Here is a 19,514-nt window from a genome sequence, read left to right on the forward strand (position 1 = left end):
ATAAACAATGGCCATTATTACTCAATCCTCAAAGGAGGAAGGTGGAGCAGATAAAGTTACTCCCACTCCCGTTTACAAACGAGGAAGCTAAATCTGTGACATTAAGCAATTGTTCTGAAGACACCAAAGTAGCAAATGAAGACGCCAGCCTAAACTCTGATTTTCAGATCTTTTAAATTCCAACACCCTATACCAGCACGACAACCTTTTAAAAACCACTGTTTTTTTTTTTTTTTTTTTTGAGACGGAGTTTCACTCTTGTTGCTCAGGCTGGAGTGCAATGGCGCGATCTCGGCTCACTGCAACCTCCGCCTCCTGGGTTCAAGAGATTCTCCTGCCTCAGCCTCCCGAGTAGCTGGGATTACAGGCCCGCGCCACCACACCTAGCTAATTTTTGTATTTTTAGTAGAGACGGGGTTTCTCCATGTTGGTCAGGCTGGTCTTGAACTCCCGACCTCAGGTGATCCGCCCGCCTCGGCCTCCCAAAGTGCTGGGATTACAGGCGTGAGCCACCGCGCCCGGCCTAAAAACCACATTTTTACTGATCTCATGCTTTTCTGTTCAAATGCATTAGAGAGGATGCCGAAGATAAAATGAATATACAGGGAGGTGGGACTTATGCAGGGTCTTGACCTCCGGAGAGGTGAGTTTAAGGAGACAGGAGGATGGGCAGGAGCAAGCGCACACACGTAAGGAGCGTTTGGGAAGCCGTCAAGAGTCCGCCAGGGGTGGAGTGGGTTCATAAGGCTAGAAGAAGGGCTCCTTCCATGGCTCAGGGTGACGACTTGATGGGTAGCGAATACCAGAACTCTGGTAACTACACGGATACACGTTTAAACCCGGACACTTGCACGCCGGGTCCTCCCCGTGATCGCCCAGCCCATCTCGGGGGCAGAGCCGTGGCGCAGCCCGCCTATCATCGCTGCCGAGACTGACGCGGTCTCTTCTTTATAGGCGAACGACAGCGTGACGTCACGTTCGCCGGGCAGGCGAGAAAAGAGGACGCCATGATTGGTTGGCGCTGGGGCGGCGGACGGTGGAAGGGCCTGGCGAGTCTAGGTTTTACGCCTGTGCTGGACTTTCTCCTTCCATGTTTCCAGGCCGTGGGGGGCTACAGAGGGCAAGAAGTCGGCTCAGCGGAAACCTGGATTTGGTTCTAAGCCGTGGGGTTGAGAAGGGGTGACCGGAAGTGATCGTGGGACTGACCGGAAGCGAGGCCTGGAGGGGAAAGAGACAGCGAGACCTGGGAGGGAGGGGGCCTCCAGCAGAAAGGGGCGGGGGAAAAGGTGCAAAAGCAGCGTGGGAGCGCCGGGCTGGCTTCCTGCGGCTGCTGCTGGTCTGACTGGGAAGCAGCAAGCCACCACTACGAACTCCCAAGAGGAGTGGGAGTGCGGGAGTCCAGAGCTGCCTCTGGGAAGTCTGCAGTAGTTGAGCAAAGGGGTCCTCACGTTCCTGAGAGCTGGGCAGGGGGGATTTTGGAACCTGGGGCAGCCAAGAACGAGCAGCCAAGGGTACGGGAGATTAGTTGTGCACAGAGCAGTGCTGGTCGGGCTTGGGGGTGGCTGGTGGGCACTGCGTGGGAAACCTTGGTTTGTAGTTTTCTTGGTTTGCGTTACTCCTGTTGGGTAGAATTACCCTCCGCGCCTTTGTACAAGACACGGTGTCTCCTGGAGCAAGGAAGGAGCCAGGATGGCCTGGGCTCTGAAGCTGCCTCTGGCCGACGAAGTGATTGAATCCGGGTTGGTGCAGGACTTTGATGCTAGCCTGTCCGGGATCGGCCAGGAACTGGGTGCTGGTGCCTATAGCATGAGGTGAGTGAGATTTTCCCAGACCCTACACCTTCTGAATAACAAAGGCGGATAGACACTAAGAAAAGGGGTTGAGTGGGAAGGAGGTGTATAGAGTTTTAAAAAGCTGTTTACGATTGGGGAAAAGGGACTTGTTCTTTTGTCGCTTTGAGTAGTTAGTGTTGTGGAAGAAATGGAAAAAGCGATTGTAGGCGATATGAAGCCTGTGCAGAATCAGTGGAAGAAGGAAGTGGTCCCTGATTAGTAACCAGATGAATGTTGAGAGGCTTTTGTGCCAATGTGGGAGACTTGGGGACTGATGGTGTATGTGTGGGTAAGTCTGACGTTGTGTGAAGAAGGGTTACATATAGCATAGGAATGGTATCTAGGAAGTTGGGAAATTGGGAGCTGGTGCTTAATGATGAATATTGGTTCGTTTCTTGTTGGAAAGATATGGAAGTCCTTGATGAAGAAGTCCGTACAGCTCTATCTTACCACTAGCTTGCTTTAAGACTTTACTTAATTCTGGGATTTCTGACTTTTAAAACATAAGCTGTGAAATGAAAAAGTGACGAAGAAAACTTAAGATGCTTCTGGATCTTTATGTATCAAGCCAGTTGTTGATAACAGATGAAAAATCTCCTTTCGGCCGGGTGCGGTGGCTCACACCTGTAATCCCAGCGCTTTGGGAGGCTGAGGCGGGCGGATCACTTGAGCTCAGGAGTTCGAGACCATCGTGGCCAACGTGGTGAAACCCCGTCTCTACTAAAAATACAAAAATTAGCCGGGTGTGGTGGCGCGGGCCTGTAATCCCAGCCACTCGGGAGGCTGAGGCAGGAGAATCGCTTGAACCCGGGAGGCGGAGGTTGCAGTGAGCAGAGATGGTGTCATTGCACTCCAGCCTGGGCAACAAAGTGAGACTCCATTTGAAAAACAAAGCAAAACAAAACAAAAACTCCTTTGAAAGCAACATTATTGCCTATAGAACTTTTTGCATGCATTGGCTGCTTCATTCCTCCAGTATAGTTTATTTCATTTATAGATGTGTAAGAATCCTGTATGGAAATGTTGAAACAGCTGCATCTTAGGGGTAGATGGACTATAATTGGGTTTCCTAATGCATTATTAAGACTTAATCTGAATAAGTGAGTCAAGAGACTAGAACTTAATATTTTCATTGGGTTTATGAGTTCATAGGGGAAAGATGCTTTTTAGGGGGAAAGTAGATGCATTTTTCATTCTGATAATGAGATCTTTTAAGAGTTATATAAAGTTCCTTTATTCCTGCCAATTCAAAGTAGACTTTCCTCACTGAAGTAAAATTATGAGTTAGAATTTAATACTTCAGGCCGGGCACGGTGGCTCATGCCTGTAATCCCAGCACTTTGGTAGGCTGAGGTGGGTGGATCACGAGGTCAGGAGTTCGAGAACAGCCTGGCCAACATGGTGAAACCCCGTCTCTACTAAAAATTCAAAAAATTAGATGGGTGTGGTGGCGCACACCTGTAATCCCAGCTACTTGGGAGGCTGAGGCAGGAGAATTGCTTGAACCGGGAGGCGGAGGTTGCAGTGAGCAGAGATCGCATCATTGCACTCCAGCTTAGGCAACAAGAGTAAAACTCCGTCTCAAAAAAAAAGGGGGGAGAGAATTTAATACTTCAGCATCTTCAGGAATCTTTACTTAGAATAATAAAGACTGTTATTCTAAATAATAATCATGCCTGTAATCCCAGCACTTTGGGGGGTGGAGACTGGAGGATCTCTTGAAGCCAGGAGTTCAAGACCCGCTCTCCACAAATAAATCAACAAATAAATTACCCAGGCCTGGTGGCATGTTCCTGTAGCCCCAGCTACTCAGGAGACTGAGGTGGGAGGATTGCTTGAGCCCAGGAGTTTGAGTCTGCAGTGAGTTGTGATTGCACCACTGTACTCCAGCCTGGTGACAGAGTGAGACCTCATCTCTTAAAATTAAAAAAAAAAAAAAGAAAGATTTTAAAAATTAAGAAAAATTGGAAAAAAATACTATCGTTATATAAATATTTTAGTGATTTTCAGGGAAACTTGAGTTCCGTATGTTCTATCACGCAGTGTTCTTAGTCATGAGAAATTTAACTTTGGTTTTACCTATCCTTGTTTATATAAGTCTGAGCATAAAAATAGAGGTTAATTTGGTCTGAAAGTAAGTGCCCTGACCCTGAACTTACACGTGAGCGTCTGACATAATATTTGACAATTTTTTATGCTGTTACTTGTGTAAAGATATTCACAGCAAAAAGTTTGATTTTGTTTAGGTTACCAGAGGTTAGGCTGGAAATAATTAAATATAACTGTACTCATTATAAAAATAGTTAACATCACCAGCAAACATTTGTAATCTACTAGGTGCAATACCATATGCTCTTGATACTATGCCATCTTACATTTAATTAAGAGTGCTTTACAAATCATACTCTGTGTTTTTCACAGACATTAGAATGGCTTGCATATTTACACATTTAGTTTTTTCAACATCAAAATCAAATGCACAAGTTTTCAAACATCACTTTGAGTTCTTGAGAGCATAGTGTGCCAACATTTTAAGTACTTTCTTCTTTTCTTTTCTTTTTGAGACGGGTCCTGTTCTGTCACTCAGGCTGGGGTGCAGTGGCACCATCTCGGCTCAGTACAACTTCCATCTCCCGAGCTCAAGTGATCCTCTCACTTCAGCCTTCCGAGTAGCTGAGACGATAGGCATATAACACTACGCCTGGCTTTTTTGTTTTTTTCATCCTTTTTTTCATGTGTTAGGTACTTGTCACTATTCTCTTGACTTTTTTTTTTTTCTTTTTGAGATGGAGTCTCGCTCTGTTGCCCAGGCTGGAATTCAGTGGTGCGATCTCAGCTCACTGCAACCTCTGTCTTCCGGGTTCAAGCGATTCTCCTGCCTCAGCCTCCCGAGTAGCTGGGACTACAGGTGCACGCTATCATGCCCGGCTAATTTTTGTAATTTTAGTAGAGATGGGGTTTCACCATATTGGCCAGGCTGGTCTTGAACTCCTGACCTCAGGTGATCCACCCGTCTCAGCCTCCCAAAGTGCTGGGGGATTACAGGCGTGAGCCACTGCACCCAGCTCTCTTGACTCATACACATTTAATCTATTCTATTAATTTGTGTTAATTAGATATTGGTCTTCAAATTTTAGTATTCATAAGAGTCACCTGGACAGCTTATTAAAAATACACTTGGGGGCCAGGTGTGGTGGCTCACGCCTGTAATCCAAACACTTTGGGAGACTGAGGCGGGTGGATCCGCTGAGGTCAGGAGTTTGAGACCAGCCTGGCCAACGTGGTGAAACCCTGTCTCTACCAACAATACAAAAATTAGTTGGGCGTGGTGGTGCATGCCTGTAATCCCAGCTACTTGGGAGGCTGAGGCAGGAGACTCGCATGAACCCGGGAGGCGGAGGTTGCAGTGAGCTGAGACTGTGCCACTGCACTACAGCCTGGGCAACAGAGCCAGACTGCGTCTCAAAAAAAAATGAAATAAAAATAAAAATACAGTTGGGGATAGGCATGGTGGCTCGTGCCTGTAATCCCAGCACTTTGGGAGGCCAAGGTGGGAGGACTGCTTGAGCTCAAGAGTTTTCATCAGCCTGGGCAACATAGGGAGACCCTCTCTCTACTAAAAATAAAAAAATTATCTGAGTATGGTGGTGCCTGCCCCTAGTCCCAGCTACTCCAGAGGCTGAGATGGGAGGATCGTTTGAGCCCAGGAGGTCAAGGCTGCAGTGAGCTGTGATTGTGCCTCTGCACTCCAGCTTGGGTGACAGGGTGAGACCCTGTCTCAAAAAAACAAAAACCAAACCAAAACAAAACACCAGTTTACAGGGTCCCATCTCCAGTGATTGGGGCACAGACTAGAAATCTGATTATTTATTCATTAGAGTTGGGGTCTTGCTTTGTCGCCAAGGCTGGAGTGTAGTGGCTCAATCACAGCTCACTGCTGCCTCGAATTCCTGAGCTCAAGCAGTCCTCCCAAGTAGCTGTCCCCTAGGCTGGAGTGCAGCTGGGGGTACAGTCATGAGATACCATGTCTGGCTGATTTTTAAATGTTTTGCAGAGACAGGGTCTCCCTATGTTGACCAGGCTGTTCTGGAACTCCTGGGCTCAAACAGTCCTTCCCCCTTGGCCTCCCAAAGTGCCGAGATTATAGGTGTGAGCCACTGTGCCCAGCCCTGATTTTTATTTTTTTTAATTTTAATTTTGTCTTATTATTTATGTTTTTGGAGGCGACATCTCACTCTTGTCACCCAAGCTAGAGTGCAGTGGCGTGATTGTAGCTCATTGCAGCCTCAAACTCCTGGGCTCAAGTGATCTTCCTGCTGCAGCCTCCTGACTAGCTAGGACTACAGGGTCACACCACCACACCTGGCCAGTTTTTCTACTTTTTGTAGAGACTAGATCTTGCTGTGTTGCTCAGGCTGATCTCTAACTCCCGACCTTAAGAGATCCTCCCACCTTGGCCTCCCAAATTGCTGTAATTACACATGTCAGCCACGGTTCCCAGGCCTATTTCTCCTTTTAATAAGACCTTGGATCTTAGTGTGCCACCCTCCAGCAATAATCTTTGCCAACTGGTTCTAAGAGTCAATCAGGCCAGGCATGGTGGTGCACACCTGTAATCCCAGCACTTTGGGAGGCTGAGGCGGGCAGATCACCTTGAGGTCAGGAGTTCAAGACCAGCCTGGCCAACATGGTAAAACCCTGTCTCTACTGAAAATACAAAAATTAGCTGGGCATGATGGTGCACACCTGTAATCTCAGCTACTCGGGAGGCTGAGGCAAGAGAATGACTTGAACCTGGGAGGCGGAGGTTGCAGTGAGCCAAGATCGAGCCACTGCACTCCAGCCTAGGGGACAAAAGCGAGACTGTCTCAAAAAAAAAAAAAAAAAAAGTCAATCAGTCTGACGTTCTACATCTTTATTAGGGAAAATACTCTCTTTGACAAGCAATTTGTTTTATAAAATATCTTCTCTGATGCATTTGTTTTACCCTAGTTTATTTTCTGTTGCCTCTTATAATGGTTTCATCTTCAAATCTATTAATTTGTATTTTATAAAGAGTCATCTTAATTAGATTTATTTAATCCTTATCAGTGGTCCTTTTATTATTCTTTTTTTCTTATATTTTTATTGTGGCACAAACTTTATACTAAAAGGAAAAGGAGATTCATTGTGAATACATGATAAGTGAAGGAGCCAGTCACAAAAGACCACATACATATGATTCCATTTCTATGACATTTCTAGAATGGGCAGATCTGTAGAGAAAATAGATTAGTGGTTGACTAGAACTATGGAGGAGGAGGGAATGGAGAGGGACTACTAGTGGGAATGGAGTTTCTTTTCAGGGTGTTAAAAATGTTCTAAAATTGTTTGTGATGATGGTTGTGATATCAAACTAGGTTCGTCCTGCCCATGTGCAGCAAGCCAATCACTATGATGATGGGTTTTGCAAAAGAGACAAGATTTTATTCATAGGGCTGCTGAATGAGGAGACAGGAGAGCAAATCCCAAATCTGGCACCCTGAAAATAGGGCTCGGCAGTATTTGTGGGGTGGGACGCAGGGTGGTCTAAAGCATGGGGAAAGGTGATTGGCAGGTAGGAAAGGTGAGGTAATCAAGGTTTCTGCACAAGCGTAATTGAGCTACATTGCTCTTCATAGGCCATGTGCAGAAAATGGCAGTGTTAACATGATCTAAGTGTGGAGTTTTTGTCCCTCTGACATGAAAAGGTCACTTTTTGGGCACTCATGCAGGTCCAGTTGAGGGATTGGTGGTCTCAACTGGGTAAGAGCTGTCCCCTAATTCCTGAAAAACAACTTTAAGCATCTGTTAATATAGTGACCCACAGTCAGAGATATCTTTTTTTTCTTTCCTTTTTTTTTCTTTTGAGGCAGGGTCATGCTATGTTGCCGAGGCTGTTCACAGATGTTAACTTTTATTTATTTATTATTTATTATTATTATTATTTTTTGAGATGGAGTTTTCGATCTTGTTGCCCAGGCTGGAGTGCAATGGCATGGTCTCAGCTCACTGCAACTGCCTCCCAGCTTCAAGTGATTCTCCTGCCTCAGCCTCCCAAGTAGCTGGGATTACAGGCACATACCACCACACCCAGCTAATTTTTGTGTTTTTAGTAGAGACGGGGTTTCACCATGTTAGCCAGGCTGGTCTCAAACTCCTGACCTCAGGTGATCCACCTGCCTTGGCCTCCCAAAGTGCTGGGATTACAGATGTGAGCCACCATGCCTGGCCAACTTTTTTGTTTGTTTGTTTGAGATGGGGTCTCACTCTGTTGCCCAGGCTGGAGTGCAGTGGCATGTTCATGGCTCACTGCAGCTTCAAACTCCCGGGGATCAAGCAGTCCTGCCTCAGCCTCCTGAGTAGCTGGGACTACAGGCATGTGCTACCATGCCCTACTCAGAGTTTTTCATAAATGCCGTTTTAGTGTTAAATAAGTTTCCTTCTATTCCTAGTTTGCTGAATATGTGTGTATGTGTGTGTTTATTGTGGTAAAATACACATAACATAAAATTCTATCATTTTAACCCTTTAAAAATGTCCAGATCAGTGTAATTAAGTACATTTACGTTGTTGTACAACTGTCACCGTGATCTGTCTCCAGAACTTTTTCATCCCAAAGTGAAATGCTGTACCTATTAAACACTAACTTCCCATCTCCCCCCACTCTAGCCTCTGGCAACCACCATTTTACTTTCTGTGTCTATGAATTTGACTACTCTAAAAACCTCATATACGTGGGATCATATATTTGTCCTTTTGTGACTGACTTATTCACTTAGCATAATGTCTTTGAACTTTTGCTGAGTGGTTTTTTTTTTAATCTTAAAAGGGTATTGAATTTTTTCAAATATCTTTTCTGTGTCTATTGAGATGATAATGTGGTGTATCACATTGATTGATTTCCTTATGTTGAACCACTCTTGCATTCCTGGGATAAATGTTGGTCATGGTATATAATCTTTTTAATGTACTGTTGGATCCAGCTTGCAGTTTGCTGTTATTTTCTTAAGGATTTTTGTTTCTATATTCATACGGGCTATTGGTTTATAGTTTTCTTATCATATCTTTTTTTTAAGAGACCAAGTCTCCCTATGTTGCCCAGGCTGGTCTTGAACTCCTGGACTCAAGGGATCTTCCTGCTTCAGCCTCCCAAAGTGCTAGGATTACAGGTGTGAGCCACCATGCCCAGCCTGAATTTTATCGTATCTTTTTCTGGCTTTGGTGTCAGGGTGATGTTGGCCTCATAGAACGTTAGGAAGTGTTCCATTCTTTTCTGTTTTTTGAAGGAGTTCGAGTAGGATTGGTGTTAATTCTTTGAATATTTGGTAGAATTTGCCAATGCAGCCATGTGATACTGGACTTTTCTTTGTTGGGAGGTTTTTGTTTATCAATTCAATCTCTTATTATAGGTTTGTTGAGACTTTTAATTTTTTCTGAGTCAGTTTTGGTACTTTAATGTTCCTAAAAATTTGTCTCTTTTATCTAAATTATCTAATATGCTGGTTTAGTCATTCACAGTATTCTCTTATAATCCTTTCATTTATATAAAATTAGTAGTAATATCCCCAGTTTCATTTCTGATTTTATTTATTTTCATTTCATCTTCTTTCTTTTTCTCCCAGTCAGTCTGGCAAGAGTTTGTTAATTACTTTTTTTTTTTTTTTTTCGAGATGGAGTCTTGCTGTGTCACCCAGGCTGGAGTGCAGTGGCATGATCTCAGCTCACTGCAACCTCCGCCTCCCAGGTTCAAGCAATTCTCCTGCCTCAGCCTCTCCAGTAGCTGGGATTACAGGTGCCTGCCACCGTGCCCAGCTAATTTTTGTATTTTTAGTAGAGACAGGGTTTTACCATGTTGACCAGGCTGGTCTTGAACTCCTGACCTTGTGATCTGCCCGCCTCGGCCTCCCAAAGTGCTGGGATTACAGGCGTGAGCCACCATGCCCGGCCAAGAGTTTGTAAATTCTGTTGATCTTTTTAAATAACAAATTTTTGGTTTTGTTGATTCTACTATTTTTATTCTTCTTGGTTTTTGTGGTTGTTGTTGTTTGTTTGTTTTTGAGAGATGGGGCCGTGCTCTGTTACCCAGGCTGGAATGATGCAGTGGTGTGATCATATGCACTGCAACCTCAAACTGCTGGGCTCAAGTGATCCTCCTACCTCAGCCTCCTGAGTAACTGAGACTACAGGCATGCATCACCAAACCCAGCTAATTTTTTTTTTTAATTTCATAGAGATGGGGTCTCACTGTCTTGCCCAGGCCTTGAACTCCTGGCCTCAAGTGATCCTCCTGCCTCAGCCTCCCAAAGTGCTGGGATTACAGGTGTGAGGTACTGCACCTGCCTTATTTTTATTCTTTATTTCACTTATCTCTGCTCTAAACATTATTATTCCCTCCCTTTGGTTGGGTCCAGTTTGTGCTTCTTTTTCTAGTTCCTTAAGGTCTGAAGTTAGAGTATTGACTTAAGGTCTTTCTTTTTTTTAATCTCTGTTTTTATTTTTATTTTTTGTAGAGATGGGGGTTTCACTATGGTGCCCAGGCTTGTCTTGAGCTCATGGGCTCAAGCGATCCTCCCACCTCAGCTTCCCAAAGTGTTGGGATTAAAGGCATGAGCCACCATACCCTGCCTTCTTTCTAATATTTTATTATTATTATTATTTATTTATTTATTTTTTGAGACAGAGTCTCGCTCTGTTGCCTGGGCTGGAGTACAGTGGCGTGATCTTGGCTCACTGCAACCTCTGCCTCCCAGGTTCAAGCGATTCTCCTGCCTCAGCCTCCCAAGTAGCTGGGATTACAGACATACACCACCACGCCCAGCTAATTTTTGTATTTTTAGTAGAGACAGGGTTTTGCCACATTGGTCAGGCTGGTCTTGAACTCCCAACTTCAGGTGATCTGTCCGCCTTGGCCTCCCAAAGTGCTGGGATTATAGGCGTGAGCCACCGCGCCCGGCCTTATTACTATTATTTTTTAAGACAGGGTCTTGCTCTGTTGCCCAGGCTGGGGTGCAGTGGCACCATCACAGCTTTCACTTTCCAGATTCAGGCAATCCTCCCACCTCAGTCTCCCAAGTAGCTGGGACCATAGGCTCGTGCCACCATGCCTAGCTAATTTTTGTATTTTTTGAAGAGACAGGGTTTCATCATGTTGCTCAGGCTGGTCTCAAATTCCTGGGATCAAGTGATCCTCCTGCCTTGGCCTCTCAAAGTGCTGAGATTACAAGCATGAGCCACCATACCCAGCCCTGAAATGTTTAAAATATGGAATGCTTCACAAATTTGCATGTCATCCTTGCTCAGGGGCCATGCTAATCTTCTCTGAATCATTCCAACTTTAGTATATGTGCTGCTGAAGTGAGCATTAAACAACACACTTAAACACCAAATGAATAAAAAGAGGAAATCATTAGGGAGATAAGAAAATATATTGAGACAAATTAAAAGGAAAACATACATACCAAAACTCATGGGATGTAGTAAAAACTCAGAGGGAAATTTAGGGTTGTAAATGCTTCAGTGAACTGTGATTGTGCCACTGCACTCCAGCCTGGGTGACAGAGTGAGACCCAACCACAAAGAAAATCAGGATTTCATTCAAGAGCTCTTGTATGTCATGGGGACTATAGTTAAAACGATATATTGTATACTTGAACATTGCTAAGAGAGTAGAGTTGATTTTAAGTGTTTTCACCACAAAAAAGAGAAGCATATGAGGTAATGCATGTATTAATTAGGTTGGTTTAGCCATTGATACATTTGATGGTACCCCAGTAGGCCCCATGGCTCTTTCCTTTTTCTTTTCTTTTTTTTTTTTTTTTTGAGATGGAATCTAGCTCTATCACCCAGGCTCAAGTGCAGTGGCGCCATTTTGGCTCACTGCAACCTCCACCTCCTGGGTTCAGGCAAGTCTCCTGCGTCAGCCTCCTGCGTAGCGGGGACTACAGCCATGGGCTACCACGCCCGGCTAATTTTTGTATTTTTAGTACAAATGGGGATTTGCCATGTTGGCCAGGCTGGTCTTGAACTCCTGACCTCAGGTGATCCACCCGCCTCAGCCTCCCAAAGTGCTGGGATTACAGGTGTGAGCCACTGTGCCCAGCCTCTGTTCCTTTTTCTTTGTTCGTTTTTTTTTCCTGCTCCTTAGCTTAAGTAATTTCAATTCTATCTTCATGTTCATTGATTCTTTCTTCTGCCTGTTCAACTCTGCTGTTGAATCCTTTAGTGAAATCTTTATTTTGGCTCTTGTATCTTTATGTCCAGAATTGCTATTTGATTCATTTTTATATTTTTAAAATATTTTTATTGATATTCCTTACTTGTTTATACATTGTTCTCCTGATTTCCTTTAGTTTTTTGTTTGTTTGTTTGTTTTTGTTTTTTCATGGTTTCCTTCAACTCTCTGAGCATATTTAAGACAGTTAAAATCTTTGTCTAGTAGGTCCATTGTCTGGGCTTGCTATGGGGTGGTTTCTGTCCATTTCTTTTTTTTTTTTTTTTTTGATATGGAGTCTTGCTGTCTCCCAGGCTAGAGTGCAGTGGTGCGAATAAAAAATATTATTATTATTATTATTGTTATTTTTTTTTTTGAGACAGAGTCTCACTCTGTTGCCTGGGCTGGAGTACAGTGGCATGATCTTGGCTCACCGCAACCTCTGCCTCCCGGGTTCAAGCTATTCTCCTGTCTCAGCCTCCTGAATAGCTGGGATTACAGGCATGCACCACCATGCCCGGCTAATTTTTTGTATTTTTAGTAGACATGGGGTTTCACCGTGTTAGCCAGGATGGTCTCGATCTCCTGACCTCGTGATCCACCCACCTCGGCCTCCCAAAGTGCTGGGATTACAGGCGTGAGCCACTGTGCCCAGCCAATTTCTTTTTTTTTTCCTGTGAATGGGCCATATAGTCCTGTTTCTTTGTTTGCTTTGCAAATTTTTGTTGGGAAGTGGACATTTTGTGTGTTGTAATATGGTAACTCTGAAAGTCAGATTCCACTGCCTCCCTAGGGATTACTGTTGTTACTTACGAAAGCTGCATTTGTTTAGTGACTTTTCCAAACTGTCTTTGCAAAGAGTGTATATCTGGTTGCATGCGGTCACTGAAGTCTCTGTTCTTTTATCTCTGTGGTCTTTCAATGACTTGACAGAGAGTTCCTTAAATGCTTAGATCCAATAAGAAAAGAAAACAGAAAGAAAAAGAGTGTTCTCTCCCTTTAAGTTCACTTGTCTAGTGCCACTAGGTAGGCAACTTCAGTCGGGGGTGTGCATGTGTGAAACAGTGGCCAGCGCTCTGGCAGCTCCTCAGCAATCAAAAGTAGTGAACGAAACACATAACTTCAATTTTTGGAGGACAAAGCCCCTATTTCCTGCCCTAGCACCAGCAAGCTGCAGCAGGAACTGCCATCCCAACAGTTGGGTACCACAGGGATGGGAGCTAGAGAATGATAAGATGCTATTCCAAATGCCAAAATTCACTAAAATTTACCAACTTTTTTCTTCATCAAGCACTCTTCTGGACACTGCAAGTGTTTCATTAGACCCCAGAGTCCTAAAATATCACCTCAAGCAGTTCTTGCCATCTCAATAGTTATTTTGGTGAAGGTACTAACTCCTGAAGTTCCTACTCTGTCATGTTGACCTATGTCCTTAATTTTCAGCACACATTTAGTTGATCCAACCCTCCTTCTCAGTGTATGCGCGCACACACACTCATCCAATCTGTTCTCTACACAGAAAGAACCCTTTGTAAGTGCCAGTGCCTGTGTTTTTTTTCACTTAAAAGATAATTTCATTCTTAACATGGAAAAAGCGGAGTAAAAAAAAAAAATTCACAGCCGGGCGCGGTGGCTCACGCCTATAATCCCAGCACTTTGGGAGGCCAAGGCAGGTGGATCACGAGGTCAGGAGTTTGAAACCAGCTTGGCCAACAGGGTGAAACCTCATCTCTGCTAAAGATACAAAAAATTAGCTGGTCATGGTGGTGGGCACCTGTAATCCCAGCCACTCGGGAGGCTGAGGCAGCAGAATCGCTTGAACCCTGGAGGCGGAGGTTGCAGTGAGCGTAAATTGTGCCAATGCACTCCAGCCTGGGTGACAGGGTGAGACTCCGTCTCAAAAAAAAAAAAAAAAATTCAGAGAGGATTCTGGGAAGTTGATAAAGTAGGAGGTACCAGAAATCTGTCTCCCCACCACCAAGATAACAGTTGCTTTGGCAGAATCTGTCTGATGCATCTCCTTTGGAACTCTGGAGTTTATTGAAATCTTACAACTGTGAGGAATTAACTGCAATTTACCATCCAATCCTGGATGGTAAATTTTGGTTAATTTCAGTCAGTTTCAGCGCTTAGCACAATAGCAGCTGCCCATCCACATCCCTCAGCCCCATGGCAGGCAGCTGTGCACATGTTCCTGGAGCAGCTTGCATGTAGTTTGTGGAACCTAAGGTGGGCAGAAAGGACCATCTCTTCCAAATATCAGGAATCTGGATCAAGTGCAGTGGCTGGTGCCTGTAATCCCAGGACTTTGGGAGGCTGAGGCGAGAGGATTGCTTGAGCCTGGGAGTTTGAGGCCAGCCTGGGCAACATAGTGATACCCTGTCTCTAAAAACAAACCCAAATTTCAGAAATCTGTGCTCCGGTCGGAATTGCTGCTTCTGGCCAGGCGCGGTGGTCACGCCTGCAATCCCAGCGCTTTGGGAGGCTGAGGTGGGTGGATCACCTGAGGTCAGGAGTTCGAGACCAGCCTCGCCAATGTGGTGAAACCCAGTCTCTACTAAAAATACAAAAATTAGCTGGGCATGGTGGTGGGCGCCTGTAATCCCAGCTACTTGGGCGGCTGAGGCATGAGAATCGCTTGAACCTGGGAGGCGGGAGTTTGCAGTGAGCCAAGATCACGCCATTGCACTCCAGCCTGGGTGACAGAGCGAGACTCTGTCTCAAAAAAAAATAAAAATAAAAATAAAAGAAAGAATTGCTGGTTTTGATCACAGAGTTGCAAAGAGGCAATGGTTATTGTTGCATCTCACCACTTTGTTGCAAATTCCCCCACTACCACCACTGAAGTGATGTCCAGTAGATTTCTTTTTTTTTTCTTTTTTTTTTTTTTTTTTGAGACAGAGTCTCACAATGATGCCCAGGCTGGAGTGCAGTGGCATGATCTTGGCTCACTGCAACCTCCACCTCCTGAGTTCAAGCGTTTCCCCTGCCTCAGCCTCCTGAGTAGCTGTGATTAAAGGCGCCTACCACCACGCCTGGCTAATTTTTTTTTTTTTTTTTTGTATTTTTAGTAGAGAGAGGGTTTCACCATGTTGGCCAGGCTGGTCTTGAACTCCTGACCTTGTGATTCTCCCGCCTCGGCCTCCCAAAGTGCTGTGATTACAGGCTTGAGCCACCGCATCTGGCCGATGTCCAGGAGATTTAAAGGACTGGCACCATACTCCCCGTCTCCATTTTTTTTTCTTTTTTCCCTTTTGAGAGCCAGATATTGATGACTAGGGGCTGGGTGTGGTGGGTCACGCCTGTATTCTCAGCACTTTGGGAGGCCAAGGCTGGTGGATCACTTGAGGTCAGGAGTTTGAGACCAGCCTGGCTAACATGGTGAGACCCTGTCTTTACTAAAAATATAAAAATTAGCTGGGCATGGTGGCTCATGCCTGTAGTCCCAGCTACTCGGGAGGCCGAGGCAGGAGAATCACATGAACCTGGGAGGCAGAGGTTGCAGTGAGCCGAGATCGTGCCACTGCACTCCAGCCTGGGCGACAGAGCAAGACTCTATCTTAAAAAACAAACAAACAAAAAAACAGATACTGATGACTAGGATGATCAAAAGGAACCAAATAGATGGGAGAAATTAAGAAGTCATTATGTATGCCCAGGGGTGGGTGGAAGGCTCAGTAAAGTCATGTACTGCATAATGATGTTTTGGTCAGTGACAGACCGAATAGATAACAGTGGTCCTATAAGATTATAATGGAGGCCAGGCATGGTGCTTATACCTGTAATACCAGTGCTTTAGGAATGGGGGGGCTCTCTTGAGGTCAGAGTTCAAGACCGGCCTGGGCAACATAGCAAGACCTCGTCTCTACAAAAAATAATAAAAGAAGGAAAATTAGCTGGGCATGGTGGTATATTCCTGTAGTCCTAGCTACTCAGGAGGCTGAGGTGAGAGGATTGCTTGAGCCCAGGAGTTTGAGGCTGCAGTGAGCTATGATTATGCCATATCACTCCAGCCTTGGTGACAGAACAAGACTCTGTTTCTAAAAAAAAATTAAGATTATAGTGGAAAAAAAAATTAAAATGGGTCGGGTGCAGTGGTTTATGCCTATAATCCCAGCACTTTGGGAGTTCAAAGTGGGAGGATCACCTGAGGTCAGGAGTTTGAGACCAGCGTGGCCAACATGGCAAAATCCTGTCTGTACTAAAAATACAAAAATTAGTACACGCCTATGATCCCAGCTACTTGCGGGGCTGAGGCAGGAGAATCGCATGAACCCAGGAGGCAGGCGGTGGTTGCAGTGAGCCAAGATCATGCCACTGTACTCCAGCCTGGGCAATAGAGCGAGACTTTGTCTCAAAAAAAAAAAAAAGAAAAAAAAAAAAAAGAAAAAAAACTCAAATTACTGAAATACTAAAGATAAAAATTAAAGTGGGAATATTACCCTCAATTCCACAGAAATGGAAAGGGTAGGCTGGGCATGGCAGCTCACATGTATAATCTCTATGCTTTTGAAGGCTGAAATGGGAGTATCACTCAAGCCCACGAGCTCAAACCAGCCTGGACAACATACTGAGACCCTGTCTATTCAAAAAAATAACACATTCCTGTAGTCCTAGCTACTCGGAAGGCTGAGGCAGAAGGATTGCTTTAGTCCAGGAATTCAAGGCTGCAGTTAACCATGATTGTTCCACGGCATTCTACCTAGGGTAACAGAGCCTGTCTCTTAAAAAGAGAGATCATGGGCCGGGCACAGTGGCTCACGCCTGTAATCCCAGCACTTTGGGAGGCTGAGGTGGGCGGATCACTTGAGGTCAGGAGTTTGGGACCAGCCTGGCCAACATAGTGAAACCCCGTCTCTACTAAAAATACAAATAAGAAAATTAGCTGGCCGTAGTGGCACATGCCTGTAATCCTAGCTACTTAGGAGGCTGAGGCAGGAGAATCACTTGAACCTGGGAGGTAGAGGTTGTAGTGAGCTGAGATTGCACCATTGCACTCCAGCCTGGACAACAAGAGTGAAACTCTATCTCAAAAAAAAAAAAAAAAGAAAAAAAAAGAGAGATTATAATAGAGTACGATAAGCAATTGTAGGCTGGTCTGGAGATAGTGAACTGTCTTAATTGATTGTTGACAGTCAGTTACAGATAGAACTTGTTCTACTCTTTCCCCTATCCTTACTACTGCACTTGACTAGTTTTTTGGGGGAAAAGATTAATAAACCAATTGTACACCAACAAATTGGGTAACCTAGATGAAATGGTCACATCCTAGAAACACAAAACCTACCAAGACTAAACTACTAAGAAATAGAAAATGTAAATAGTCTCATAACTCATAGGGAGATTGCATTTGTAATCGAAAATGACCCAACAAAGAAATCTCTGGACCTGATGACTTCGCTGGTGAATTCTATCAACATTTCAAGAAGAACTAACACCAATCCATTTCAGACTTTTCAAAACATTGAAGAGGAAAGAACACTCACTAATTCATTCTGTGAAGTCAGCATTATCTTTGACATAGTTTGGATATGTGTCCCTCCAAATCGCAAGTTGAGATTTGATCTGTAGTGTTGGAGGTGGGTGGGGCCTAGTGGGAAGTGTTTGGGTCATGGGGGTTTATCCCTCAGGAATGGCTTGGTGTGGTCCCTATGGTAATGAGTGCATTTTTGCTCTATTAGTTTGCTCAAGAGCTGGTTGTTTAAGTGTGGCACCTCCCCCCCCCCTTGCTTCCTCTGTTGCCATGTGACATACCTGCTCTTCCTTCACCTTCTGCCATGATTGAAAGTTTCCTGAGGTACTTATCAGAAGCAGATACTGGCACCATGCTTCTTGTACAGCCTGCAGAACCATAAGCCAAATAAACCTCTTTACTTTGTAAATTACCCAGCCTCAGGTATTCCTTTATAGCAATGCAAAATGGATGAATAGTCTTGATGCCAAAGCCCTACAAAGATGCTATAAGAAATCTATGGGCTAATAGTTCTTTCTTTCTTTTTTTTTTTTTTTGAGACAAAAAGAGTCTCACTCTATCACTGAGGCTGGAGTGCAGTGGTGCAGTCTTGGCTCACTGCAGCCTGGGCCTCCTGGGTTCAAATGAATCTCGTGCCAAAGCCTCCCAAGTAGCTGGGATTACAGGCATGTGCCACCATGCCCAGCTAATTTTTAAATTTTTAGTGGAGACGGGGCTTTGCCATGTTGGCCAGGCTGGTCTCAAACTCCTGGCCTTAAGTGATCCACCCACCTTGGCCTCCCAAAGTGCTGGCTTTACAGGCGTGAGCCACTGCGCCTGGCCTATAGACTAACATTTCTTAGAAACATTGATGTAAAAATCATCAACAAAATACCAGCAAACCAGATTTAACAGCATAGTAAAAGGATTATACACCATGACCAATAAGCACATGAAAAGATACTCAACGTTGCTAATTAGGGAAATGCAAGTCAAAACTCCAAGATGCTACCTCACACCCATTAGGATGGCTGCTATCAAGAACAGCAGAAAATAATTGTTGGGAAGGACATGGAAAAATTGGAACCATTGTACACTGTTGTTAGTCGTGTCGAATGTCATAGCCTATGTGAAAAACTGGTGGTTCTTCCAAAAATTAAAAATAAAATTACCATATGTATCAGGATTTTCCAGAGAGACAAAACCAATAGGATATAGATGGATGGATGGGTGAATGAGAGGGGATTTATTAGGGGAATTGGCTTACTCAATTATGGAAACTAAGAAGGCTGTGATAGGCCATCTGCAACTAGAGAACCAGGGATGCCAGTAGCGTGGCTCAATCTAAGTCTCAAAGCCTCAGAACCAGGGAAACCAATGGCATAACTCTCAGACCGAGGCTGAAGGCCTGAAAACCTGAGAGGCTACTGGTGTAAGTCCTGGGGTCCAAAGGCTGGAGAACTTGGAGTACTGATATCAAAGGGCAGGAGAAGGATGTCCCAGCCCCAGGAGAAAAAATGAATTTACCTTTACTCTGCCTTTTTGTTCTATCTGGGCACCCAGCCCTTTAGATGTTGCCCTCCCACATTGAGGATGGATCTTACTCCCTCAGTCAACCTACTCACACACCAGTCTTCTCTGGAAACACTCTCACAGATACAGTCAGAAATCATGCTTTACCCGCTTTTTAAGTATCCTTTAATCCGGTCAAGTTGACACCTAAAAATCATCACACCATATGATCCTGTAATTCTACTTGTGGAGGTTTAGTAGTTCCCCCTTATCCTAGGTTTCACTTTCTGAGATATCAGTTACCCAAGGTCAACTGTGGCCTGTAAAAAAATAGGTGAGTATAGTACAATAAGATATTTTGAGAGAAAGAGAGAGACCACATTTATTTATTTATTTAGAGATGGACTCTCACTGTGTCACCTAGGCTGGAGTGCAGTGGCACCATCTTAGCTCACTGCAACCTCCACCTCCCAGGTTCAAGCAATTC

The 19,514-nt window shown here is 44.5% G+C and overlaps 1 protein-coding gene and 1 non-coding gene across 4 annotated transcripts in view; one reads left to right on the forward strand and one right to left on the reverse strand.

Annotated features, from left to right (window-relative positions):
• The first annotated feature begins 704 nt into the window (after positions 1 to 704).
• The window catches only part of TFCP2 (transcription factor CP2), a 79,681-nt gene continuing 60,871 nt past the window's right edge, over positions 705 to 19,514 (forward strand). For 2 of the 3 annotated variants that reach the window (XM_008961300.3, XM_034935848.2), the window contains exon 1: positions 721 to 1,811. In XM_008961300.3, the coding sequence (XP_008959548.1) occupies positions 1,690 to 1,811 (122 nt within the window). In that variant the 5' untranslated portion in view covers positions 721 to 1,689. Of the gene's footprint in view, positions 1,812 to 19,514 lie in introns of all 3 variants that reach the window. The other variant, XM_003804571.5, reaches the window with a different exon arrangement.
• Positions 11,109 to 11,215, reverse strand: LOC112436715 (U6 spliceosomal RNA). The gene has a single exon (XR_003025421.1). It is a non-coding gene; the product is annotated as a U6 spliceosomal RNA (small nuclear RNA).

This window comes from Pan paniscus, chromosome 10, assembly GCF_029289425.2.
Source record: "Pan paniscus chromosome 10, NHGRI_mPanPan1-v2.0_pri, whole genome shotgun sequence".
In the NCBI taxonomy this organism is placed as follows: Eukaryota; Metazoa; Chordata; class Mammalia; order Primates; family Hominidae; genus Pan; species Pan paniscus.